Here is a 13291-nt window from a genome sequence, read left to right as displayed (position 1 = left end):
GACAATGGATAATATACCTCTATGAATAAAATTGTTGGTGAAATAATGCAACGATCTTGACCTTTAGTATACTTGTAGTGAAAATGCTGCTAAAAATATATTTAAACAACTTTAATGCAATAGTTTGTAAAAAGTATAATTTTTTAGTACTAATATTAGTAATATATTGTATTATATATTATATTATTACTTATAAAATATAAAATATTATTTATATATTAACACCAGTTTCGGATCGGGTTCGGGTTCGGATCGGAACGGAACGAGTTTCGGGTTTTCGGGTCGGGTTCGAAACGGTATGCCTTAAAACCAAACCCGACCCGAAAATGGTTCGGGTTTAACCCGAATCCAAACCCGAAATATTCGGGTTCGGTAAAACCCGATCGAATCGGTACGGATCGGGTATCTATCGGTTCGGTACAAATTGTCATCCCTAGTACCACATTCTGCACCCCTTGATGTTCAATCCATTTAAGCGCTTCCAGAACCCCTGTAGCTTCTGCTTCCAACACCAAAACCTTGCCGTTAATCCTCATATTTTTCCCAGCATGAATTGACCATGGTCATTCCGCAAAATCATCCCCAAAGCAAATGTAGTGTCATTAGTATAAACTGAAGCGTCCACATTTACTTTATACCACCCTACCTCTGGCAAAGACCACTGAGTACATGAGCTTGGAGGAGCTTGAGCTGTTTCCGGATGTGACAACATCTTCTTTTTGTCTGCTTCACGCCAATCGACCATCATTTTGGTACTGATGTTCATTGCCACTCCTGGAGAAATATTTTTTCCCTCCCAAACTCTTTTATTCCTGGAGAACCATATGCCCCATAGCACTGTGCCAATCTTCTCTACCAACTCTAAATCACCATTACTGAATTTGTCCAATAGCCAGTTCGGGGCTATTTCTACATCGCTGAAGTCAATATCTAACCCTGATTGCTGCTAGCACTCCTCGTCAAACTTGCATTCACAAAACAGGTGCCGCATATGTTCGATATCAACATCACACATAGGACAACTAATCGGCATTACCACCCCTTACTTCGAAGCAGATACCTAACAGGTATCGTGTTCTTGCAGAATCTCCATAAAAAAGTTCTAACCTTATGCGGAAGTTGAACTTGCCAGATCTTATTCCAGCCCTTTGACACATTCACAGATGCAGTAGAAGTGGACTGAGAAGCCCAATATCGATAACTTGACTTTACTGTATATTCCCCATTACACGATCCCATCCAGGCTATTCTATCCCTGATATTGCTTTGCGGAATTCTTTTCTGCAAGATAAGCTGAATATCACCGTCATGAAAGTTTTGTTGAACCTTATGTACGTCCCAGTCTTTGCTATTAGGACGGAAGAACTGACAATTTCTTTCATTTCTGATACTATTCATATGCGAATCCTCCACACAAAAATCACTCTTACCCCTTAACCAGGGATCTTTAAAAATTCAGATTTCCTTCCCATCTCCAAGAACCCACCGAAATCCTTTGTACAAACTTTCTTTGGCTTCCCAAATCCCTGTCCATATGAAACTGGGGTCACTCCCTTTTTGCGCTTGCAGAACATGATTATCTGGGAAATATCTAGCTTTGAAAACACGAGCGACAAGAGATGTAGGGTTATGACAGAACTTCCAAATGTGCTTACTGAGAAGGGCTATGTTGAAGCCATGAAGATTACGGAAGCCTAGCCCACCAGTAGATTTATCTGTTGCCAACTTATCCCAAGCCAACCAACGCAGACCTTTACTATTGTTGCCACCTGAACTCCACCAGTATCCATTCAAAATCCTCTCTATTTCAGTACACAGAGATTTCGGTAGCATGAAAAATGACATAGTGTGAGTTGGAATTGACTGCGCCACATTTTTAACCATGATTGTCTTACCCGCCTTCGATAATAACTTGTGATTCCAATCCTGCACTTTCCGCCAAATTCTTTCCTTGACATAGCTAAACACTGCTTTCCGAGATCGACCAATAAGCGATGGAACACCTAAGTATTTACTATCACCCAAACCATTACATACCCCCAGAATCTCTTTAATAGCTTGTTGTTTGTCTCTTCGCACATTGGCACTAAAGAAAATTCCCGACTTCTGATAATTGATAAGTTGACCTGATTGACAGCCATAATCATTCAACAGAGATTTGACACTCTTAGCCTCATCAATAGTAGCCTTAAAGAATAAGAAGCTATCATCAGCAAAGAGTAAATGAGAAACTCGAGGAGCATTAGGACTGACTTGGCACCCTGTAACAACGCCTTCGTTTGAAGCTTTAATAATAGTATGTGAGAGGCCTTCAACACAAAACAAGAACAAGTACGGTGACATGGGGTCACCTTGCCTCAAACCACGCCTTGGCTGTATAGGACCAACACTACTCCCATTAAAAGCAACCATGTAACTCACAGTCGTGACGCAAAGCATAACCCATTTGATCCAAGTGTCAGAGAAACCCATAGTCTTCATTCTACATTTCAAGTATGCCCATTCAACACGGTCATAAGCCTTCGATATATCCAATTTTAAGGCCACCTCCCCATCGTGACCTCAGTTCTTCTTCTTCATATGATAAAGCGTCTCAAATGCCACTAAAACGTTATCTGAACCATTCCTACCAGGGACAAACGCCGACTGGTTTTCAGATATGATATTTGGGAGAATGCTTCGAAGTCTATTAGCAAGAACTTTAGCAAGAATTTTATATAAAACAATGCAAAGAGCTATAGGACGGAGCTCAGTCATCCTCTCAGCGTTTTCTTTCTTAGGTAACAACACAAGAGTCGTGTCATTCAAATTAGCAGGAAAAGAGAATTCTGATAGCCAGGTGCGACAGCAATTATAAATTTCCAAACCAATTAGATCCCAGAAGTGTTGGAAAAATGCAGGGCTAAACCCGTCTGGACCAGCTATTTTATCCGGGTGCATTTGTTTAACTGCTATTGTAAATTCTGAAAAAGTAATCTCAGCTGTAAGTTTGGCATTCTGATCATCAGTGATAACTCTACCTACTACATTCTCCATGTGCAAACCAGTGTCATACTCACCCCCTGCAAAGATTTCTTGAAAGTAGTCAACAGCCATTTTACACATGTCATCGTGATTTTCCACCACCACTCCCTCATTTGATACAAGATGCGAGATGTGATTAGCCTTCTTTCTTTTTGATGCAGTTGCATGGAAATACTTTGAATTCGTATCCCCTTCAGTTAACCAGAATGACTTAGCTCTTTATTTCCAGTACAACTCCTCATGAACTAGTAATTCATCTAGCTTCTTTGTTTCCTCAAAATACCTTTTCACTCCTTCCTCGTCTTCCCTGTTCACTAGCTCACCTATTACCTCCTTCTGCTTTTTAACTTTATCACGAAACTTGTGAAAAAACATCCTACCCCACCTAGCCATGAACGACGATACAGAAAGAAGTTTGGGAAGAAGATGAATCTTCGGAATATTGCCCCAAAATCTGGTAACCTCCTCTTTAAAACTCAGTTCATTTAACCAAGTATTTTCGAAACGGAACCTAAATTGTTTCCTGGAAAATTCAACATGTGTAGGTTCTAACATAATTGGATCATGGTCAGATTTAATAACATGGGATACCGACAACTTATATAGAGGAAACTTTCTCCACCATAAATCATTCGCAAAAGCTCTATCAATACGTTCCCAAACCCAGTTCTCTGTACCCTTGCTCTTCTCCCAAGTAAAGTCCCCCCCAGTCAGATCCAGCTCTGTGAGACCACAGTCCTCTATAGCTAGTTTAAACCCGTCTAGAAGTGAACGAGGATGAGGATGAGGGCCCTTCTTGTCCGATACATATAACATATCATTAAAGTCATCGAACACACACCAAGGGATGCCATCATTCTTGACAAGACCTCTTAGAAGATTCCATGATTCTTGACATCGATTTCTTTCTGGATAGCCATAGAAACAAGTAAGTCTCCAAGCTACATTCTGTCCCTCTATAACATGAACATCAATGAAGTTATTAGATGAATCAACCACCTGACAGACTAAATTATGCTTCCACATTACCGCCAAACCACCTCCCCTGCCTACTCTATCTACAGCAAAATATTCTACAAAACCAAATTTCTCTGCTAACTCCTTAATATTTTTACCTTCCACCAACGTTTCAGCTAAGAAAATAAAATCAGGGTTGTGAGATTTTATTAAATCTCCAAAGATACGAACTGCACAAAGGTTCCCCATACCTCTGCAGTTCCAGCCTAAGTAATTCATAATGGCCGGCTAGCTTGTACCGCAAGCGTAGCCAAATCAGATTTGTTTGAAACTGTATAATCTGAATCAGAAAATGCAGCTTCCATGCGTTGGTCACCATTTGCCTCCCATAAATCAGTCCCTGTATTACTCACAATACCAATTAACGTATCCTTTACCCCTGGGCTGAGTCGTTTTCTTTTCCTCTCTTCTAGCTCCAGTCTCGAATACTCTTCTAAGCCCAGCCCAACAGCCAAATTATTTGCCCCCAGCCCACTATTTCCCCCGCCTTGAAATTGAACTCTATTTGAATTTTCCCCCTCATCCCTCCTGATATCTCTCCTTTCATGACTAACCATATCTCCATTCCCTGGAATCACGCCCGAAGGATTCGGGATGTTATTTTCTCGCCCAATTCGCGCCGTCCAATCCGCATCATCACCCGCCCTCAACCACTTACTGCCGCCCTGGCCAGCACCTCGGCGCGGTGGAGCTCGAAGCCATGCTCCCCATTCTTTTACACCTCCCTCAGTTCTACTATCAATTGATCGTCTACAGAACCTCTTAGTATGAGTGACTAGACCACATGCAAAATAGAAATCCCCAAGACGCTCATACTTACAGGTCACAATAAACTCCGTTCCATTCCTTCGCTTTATCCTCTTCTTTCTTTTCAAAGGTTTCCTCACATCCAGCCTTTTCTTTAAACGCATACACTCCCTCCATATACTACTATCATTTTTCACATCATATTGAACAAACTCACCAAAAAAGTTCCTAAGTTCTTGGCCAATAGCTTCTGACATGAAACCGCTTGGTAACTCATGAATCTGAATCCAGATATTTAGCCACCATAAAGGAACTTTCAAAGGTTCTTCTCCTAATGGTATCTGCTCAAGTAACAACATAGCATTGTCAAAGCTCCATGGTCCTCCATTCAACACCTAAGCTTTGTCCTCCTTGTGGTAGAACTGGAACAGAAACACGCCGGTCTCCAACTCCTTGATATTGATTCCCATCGTAGGTTTCCAAATATCTGCCATTTTGGATTGCATCGCTCTGGTATTGATATTCTTCTCTGTTAGAAATCGACCCACCAAACAGAGATCATACTTGTTCACTTCCTCCACAATATCCCCTTCAAAGATCAAATCCTCATTTTCTTCACCCTCCACGTTAAGATTCTCCATCTGTTCACTAATGTTTTGATATCTCGCCATCGAAGACTCACACGAATCTAGACTCAGACTCGGAGAGAAAACAAGCCTCTCACAAACTTGGAGAGAATATATTCATTTATAATCAAGAGGGTCACCCGGTGTGTCTAGTTAAATACTTGTTTTTGTTCAATATTTTATAATTATATATATGTAATCGGAACGGATTATTAACGGATCCGTATCAAATCCATATCCTATACTTATTGGATCGGATTTTTTTGGATCAGATATTTTTAAGTGATCCATATCCGCCCTGTTAGCCTCCGAATCGGACCGGATACCCGATCCATTGACAGCCCTATATCCAACAACTTTGTAGCCTACCGGTAGAGCTGTAAACGAACATAATTGAGCCGAGTTCTGTTCGAGCAGAACCGAGTATAAATTTTTTAAAATGAACCGAGTCGAGCCGAGTTTAAAACGAGCCGAACAGGAATTTGATCATGAACAACCGAGCCGTACTAGAGCCGAGTTCTCCACTAATAATTCAGATATTTTTTAATCAATCAAACTTGAGGGATAATTTATAATTTTATAAGTTGTATGGAGATGAAATACTAGATTTATATTACAATTATATACTCACACTCTACATTTCTTTCTTAATCAATATAATTTTATTAATTTATTTCACAAGTCGAGTTTTAAGAACAAAATCAATTTAATTTAAAATATTGAGACATTTTTAACTTTAGAAATCGTACATTATTTTTAAATTGTTGATGTCGATTGTCAAAGATTTAGTAATTTTTAATATTTTAGTTAAATTGGTTTAGATTAGGAAAGACATATAAAAGAAAATAAAGGAAGTAAGCCGTTTTAAGTGGCTGAGAAATATAATTAATAAAAATTATTTTATCTTTTTCGTAAAAATATTATAATGTTATAATTTATTTTAACAACTCGCTATTTTAATTTATTTGAAATCGTAATTCTGATCGATTTTATCATAGACTGCTCTAATAAAAGTGTGAGGTGAAATTTAGGGTTAAGTTTAATCAGAAATTATTTGTTAAAGTAATCAAACTCTGGTGATATGTAAATTAATAAAATTAATTATTTTATTTATTATTATATGAATTAAATTTTAATTAAATTAATCATTTTACTTTGAAATAAGTATTAAATTTTAATTAAAAAATCTAAAATCTTTGTACAAGTGATTAGTAAATATTTATTATTTGTTATATATAATAATATTTTATCCGAGCCGAGTCAAGTTACCTGAGTTCGAGCCGAATCCGAGCCGAACATACAAAAAACTCGGCTCATTTCGTTTAATTATCCGAGCTTATTTTTATGTTCGTGATCGGCTCGTTTAAAAAAAACGAGTCAGTCGAGTTCAATTAAACGAGCCGATCTCGAGTTTTGTTCGCGAATATTTCTGTTCATTTACAGCTCTATCTGCCGGTATCACGAGTTTGGGTTCATACTCGGTGTCTGAAGAACACACTTCATGTCTTGAGAAACTTAAATTACGAAAATTGTAGTGAATGAAACTATTTTTCCGAAAAATTTAGTATCAACGAATTCCGATATTTAAATGTATTTGATTTAATGGTACTTGATCAGAGAGTGCCAGAGGATTTTAAAAGTGTTTGTGGTGGAAGAATTCCAACTGGCTTGAAGATATATTGTAAAACACATAAATGGCATGCTCGATATGATTCAGAAATCGGAAAAATATGTGGTCTTTCTCGCTTTATGGAGTTTTATGGAATTACGATATATAATCTTATTTTATTTGATTATCATGGAATGGGGTCTTTAACGTCAAGATATATAAGGAAGCGGCAATTGAGATAAACTACCCGACGATATAACCAAATGAGTGGATGTTAAGTAAACCGGAATGGAAAGACGAAGAATTCATGGTTTTCTATGGAAACATTCAGTTTCAGAAATCTATTTCTGTTGCTATGTTATATGATGGTTTCCTTAACAAAACTGAAACTTACCGTATTAGCGTAAATAGTGCAGACTTGCAAGGTGATGGGATTGATCTGGTAAGATTTATTTGCAATTGTTTTCCGTATCAGGTCGCATTCATACTTTAATACCAATGTGTATATGCTGGATACCTGAACAAATTTTTGCATATATGATAGACAATGCAGTTAGGAACAGAGAATTTCTACAAAAACTTCAAACATGGAAACTCTGTCAGTCTGAGGTTCACCACTAAGGAATAAAAATGTGAGGTGGAGAGGGTTGGAGGCCATTGCAGATTTGGGAAAGGCTGGTCTGATTTTGTATCAGACACAGGACTTTGAATTGATTATTCTATGCTGATGTACATGATGCATAATGATATAGATAATGTGAACAATTTGAATGTTTGCATCTATAAACATGATGTTTATGAGAAAGATCTTGATAGAGGTAATGTGATGAATTAACTACTTTAAATTCTATATTTAAATTGATTCAATTACGGATATTCTACAATATTACAAACTTATAAATTATTTTATTTTTTGTGGCAGGAAACTTGTTTGCGCCAAAATCAGTTCTGAAAATCGTCTCCGAAGATACTTTGACATGTGGAGGTTTTGTAAGTATTGTTGTGTATTGATAGGATGAAAAATTAATTGTTATTCATAAATGATGTATAGCTGTATTGTTAGATGAATATGAACTACATAATGGTTAAAAAAATATTTAGCGGGAATGCTTAATAATCATGCATAGTAATATGTCAACAAAAAATAATTGATCTGATTTAAATTAATAATTAAGCATATGTATTATTGATCTTGTTAATCATATAATTTATAATTAAAAAAAACTTAATACAAATAGATATAACACGGGTTATATAAAATAGTAAAATTAAGATAACAAAATTACGTGAACTAATCATATAATTTTTTTAAATAACCAAAACTAATGCAAACCCCTTGATTTATATTTAAAAAATAGCTAACTGCTAATAAATATGTTTTCTACAAAAATAAAAATTAAAACAAATGATTACTTAAGATGAAAATGTAATTTTTTTTTAAATTAAACAAACACCATATACACACCAGAATAACAATTATACCTTAGATTAATAATAAGTAAGATTCAGTTTCTCTGCATTGCAAGACCTGATTTTTTTACAATTAATCGGTTAAATACGTATAATCCCAACTTAACCGAAAATATAAAATTGTAAGGATTTTATTTTTTTAAAAACAGATGATTAAAAATTTATAAGACTAATTTTTAATACATAACTGTTGCAAATAATACTTGAAGCTTATCAACTTAATTAAAAAATAATATTTTAAAAATATTATGTTAAAATATACTAAAGCTATAATGTGCTTTGTTTATACTACTATCCTTATTATTGCAACAATATACCTCTACCGAATTTAGAGATTTTAAGTTATGATAAAATGACAATTGTAAAAACTCTATAATTTAATAAACTTTAAATGTAATGAAGATATATTTATAAAAAAATTTTATCTTAAAACAAAATAAAATTGTATGAATTGAAAAAGATTTAATAACTATACATATTTTAGTTATTCTTAATACTTACCAGTTTATGGACTAAACATTTATATTAAAAAAGAATAATAATTATTTTATTATACAATTAACTTTCTATTAAAATATTTATTCTTCATTTGCAAATTACTTCACCTTAATTACTTAAATATAGTATTTTTAGGAAAATAAAACCATTTTCTACGATTAACTAAATAATTTACCATTATTTAAAATTTGAAAATATTTTGATGTTTATTGATATATGTTGTGCTTGTAAAGATATAAACAAATTCTATTCAACTTCATAATTTAAGGCTAATAAAAATGCAAAGGCGGTTTATCTATTTAAAATCTGTACCTACTAAACTAACAATAATATCATATTTATGGGGAAATACGCTATTAAAAATATAGTAAACTTGAATTTCTACCGGTATGAAAACCATTATGTCAATGATAATCAGTTTTCTATATATAAAAAAATAGATTAAAAATAATCTATAACTACTAAATCCAATATTGTTAGCTTTCAAATTGATTCATCAAAATTTAATGTCAAGATTTTAGGTTCTAATTTTCAAGTTTCAAAATCTCATATCAGCCGGGTTCAATCATATGACCTAAAATCCCCCCGATAAACCTGATATCCACATTTGGGTTGTTGACATAACATGATATCTATACTTGGGTTGATGTTACTCGTCTTAAGCTTGTAAAATTGGTCGGTACAGTCTGCTGAGTCATCTTATGCTCACAAGTTGAAAACGAAACGTGCAACACTTTGCATCAATTTTTAACCCATAAGGGAGGGGACTAATTAACACAAACAACAATTTAAAAGGCATCAAGAGATTATTCATACAAACCCAAGTACCAATTAATGGGACCATAATTTGTAAATCCCAAAACCATATTCAATTGGTTAACTTTTTAAAATTGTAAAATCTGATTTAGATAAGTTTGTTTTAGTTGCCTTGCATACCTCATCCTTTCCCTAAAGCATACTTTTCAAGAAACTCTTCTTAACCTTTTTAGAAAAAAGAACCTGCCACCAACCTCTCCTGGTTCTAACCACCCTGAATGAAGTTACATATCCAAACCAGGCATGCTTAAAAATTATTTTTCTGCATCTACTACCTAAATAATTGTAAGTAAATCCTTAAAAGTAAACCTGAAGTTTCATGCAAATAACACTTGAACCTGCAGATTACAAAACAAAGAAGATAGGGGTAAATAGAAGTTACGTATCCAAACCAGGCATGCTCAAAAATTATTTTTCTGCATCTACTACCTAAGTAATTGTAAGTAAATCCTTAAAAGTAAACCCGAAGTTTCATTCAAATAACACTTGAACCTGCAGATTACAAAGCAAAGTAGATAGGGGTAAATAGAAAAAGTAAAATAAATATCCGAGTTATATTTTAATCAAAATGCAATTATATGTTCCCGACATGTATAATACCTATCAATCATTGGTTTCTTTTTTTTGTTTCATAATTTATAGTATCATTAGGGCAGGGTGATTTGTTTTTAAGATGTTGAAGACCTCAACACTCTATAAATTTGAAAAACAACATAATCAAACTGCTGGAAAATTTACAGCATAATCCATTCAATAAAGAAACTCTGCTTCTACATTATTAATCAAGCCCAAAAGGGGTCATTTGTATTTAAAATAACCACTACAGGTGCTCAAACCAGTAAATATATGGGTTTTTCTTTATTTTTTACTTCAAAAATATATACAGTATTTAACACACCTGTAATCCAAAGAGGTAAGAAAGCCTGCATTCTTAATTATTTTCTAATTTAATGAATCCAATAACATGTGACCCATCTAATTCAACACCATCAACTCTATGACATGCATATGGGAGAAAACTGAAAGAGCTTTACTTTGGAAACTGTTGCACCTAAATCCGATAAGTATAACAGTTCTTTCAACAGTAAATCTAGAAGCGACCTCATGAAACCATTCTGTAAAATGTGATGATCACATAAAATATATATTAAAGATTTATCATAAGTATGTTAAGGTAATTAACATAGCAAATGAGTAGCTGGTAACCAGATCGAGGTATGTTAACATTTCTTTTTTGCTTACCAACTTACTCCCGAAGAATTAAATAGCTTTTACAAGAAGACTACCATTTTCTTCAGCTTCCGAGCTCTCAAAAAACAGATGCACGGTGGCGTGAATTAAATAGCTATTGCAAGAAGGCTACCATTTTCTTTAGCTTCTGAGCTCTCATAAAATAGATGCACGGTGGCGTTTGGTCCACATCATAATAAAGAAGCTGGTTGATTAATTTTAACCTGCCGACTTCTATATACCAAAGCCACAGGTCATTAAAAGACACAACTGAGCACTTAAAATTAGACATACATTTCCAATTCGATCTTGTAGCCTAAGTGCAAAACCAAGGTAACTTTCTCACATAAGATGATAGTGTGATACAGAGCTAATACGATTCTGATATTATTAAGTATAGTAGTACCACTGAATACATGATCGTCAACTTCAACTCTAAATGAAAGTGGCCGCACGATTGAATTTTTAGGCCATTAGTAGCAACAAAGAATAAGCATAACCATGAAAACTCTAAACTCATAAAATTTCTTTGAGGAGTCAAAGAGTCAAAGAAATGTTTGCAGATCTTTTGTTATGATAGTGAAGAATGTACCAAAGGATAATTTCCAAGCCTACCTGATAAGATCATCTATTGACAAAATCTTTAATGTTCTCTTTATTTGCAAATTCCTGAAGCTTTGGTAATCGAGCCATAGAACCATCTTCATCCACAATCACACAAAAAACACCTCCCTGTATCTCAATGGAAATATATGTCCTGGACGGTTAAAATCCTCTGGTTTTGAATCTTTGGATGCAAGGGTCAATCCTCTGGAGTTGTACCTTTTTTGCATCCTACATGATATAATGAGCAGATGCAAGTGTTAGCAAAATTGATGCTGAACTAAGCCCTATAATAAATTTAATTACAATATGGTCAATAATTATCATGCTATTGCTTTTCAAAGAAAGATTTGCACTTAACTAAAATTTCAGGTTTACATTTAATTATTATAAGAAACTTCATGATTAAGAAACAAAAAATGCCATATTACTGACCACAACATATACAATAATATGAGAATAAAATCTAAATGTAAAAATAAGGCTGGTAAGTGATTTTACATACCACTGACACTGTAAATACAGTAGTAAGTTTCTCCTCATTATCTTTATGAGTAACCATGAGAGGAAGGTGCAACCTCTCCAAGTCCTTATCAGGAACATTCCATTCTGCAAAACTTTCACATGATTATTAGAAAGATGCACAATATAATAAAACAATGCAACTCTGTGCCCCAAAGTCCCAAATGTCAATACAGTTCTCCGAGTCTAAGAACATAATATATACATGTTCACATTCTCGCTTATGAAAAATATACAAAAACTTATAATGGACAAATAAATAATCAGCTTTTCTTTGATCACATTTGTTACTTAGATTTTCAAATCTAACAGTAACTTAAATATGATATGACTATTTTTGAATAATATGGGCTAAGTTTGAATCATACAGTAATAAGGTCATAATTCATAGGCATAATAACTTAAATACAATGATGACTTTGAATAATATAAAAATAAACTTGATTGTTTTTCCATTACTAAAATATAGAATCAGATTTGAACTAAAAATAACACTGATGACTTCTCGGCAAAGAACAAACATGAAGACCACACTTTAAGTCTCAACTCTATAGCTGACCTTAAATCCAGAAAACTGGAAGACTCTGGCTTCTGCATCAAGCCCGACTTTTTATGCTCCGGTGTGCTAAAGTACTTTGTCTTTCCCAAGAGTACATGTATTCTTATTGAACTCAATCAACATGTGAATTGTTCTCAAACATAAAGTTGTAATACATCTGGCCATTTTCTGTATCAACTGTGTCCTGATTTTTAAACCTTGACCGGTTCAGGCAGGCAACACAATAGGTAGTGGCGCTGCAAGCAAAAAGCAACATGAGTATTTTACATGTAGGTGAAACAGAATTTGCAATATGGCTGAATAGGAAATTTATAACATATATATGTTATTGTTGTGAGCTTACTGCCTGGTGTGCCAATTGAAAATTTACACATCAAGCATTTTAGGCTGATCAAGGGACACAATAGAATTATTACTGCTATCACCATCCTACATGAGATCAAGAAAATGGCCTTTAGGTGCTGCAGGAACCAGTGGTCGTACAGAAGCATGTGGAGCAATGCTTGCATTTGGTGGTGGTGATCCTCTATTATCGATTTCATGAGTAGGTGATACTGAATATCTTGCCTC

The 13291-nt window shown here is 34.6% G+C and overlaps 2 protein-coding genes across 2 annotated transcripts; both read right to left on the bottom strand.

The window, feature by feature from the left end:
- Positions 1-532: 532 nt before the first annotated feature.
- On the bottom strand, positions 533-1398 carry LOC141719153 (uncharacterized). The gene is made up of 2 exons (XM_074521534.1): positions 1108-1398; positions 533-943 (listed from the first exon to the last, which is right to left on the bottom strand). Exons 1-2 carry the CDS (start codon positions 1396-1398, stop codon positions 533-535), a joined length of 702 nt encoding a protein of 233 aa, XP_074377635.1.
- Positions 1399-3243: 1845 nt separating this feature from the next.
- LOC141719152 (uncharacterized) lies at positions 3244-4230 on the bottom strand. The gene has a single exon (XM_074521533.1). It carries the CDS (start codon positions 4228-4230, stop codon positions 3244-3246), a length of 987 nt encoding a protein of 328 aa, XP_074377634.1.
- Positions 4231-13291: the final 9061 nt, after the last annotated feature.

This window comes from Apium graveolens, chromosome 4, assembly GCF_009905375.1.
Source record: "Apium graveolens cultivar Ventura chromosome 4, ASM990537v1, whole genome shotgun sequence".
NCBI classification, from domain to species: Eukaryota; Viridiplantae; Streptophyta; class Magnoliopsida; order Apiales; family Apiaceae; genus Apium; species Apium graveolens.
Note: the sequence above shows the minus strand (reverse complement) of the source record. Positions and strands in the feature narration are given on the sequence as shown.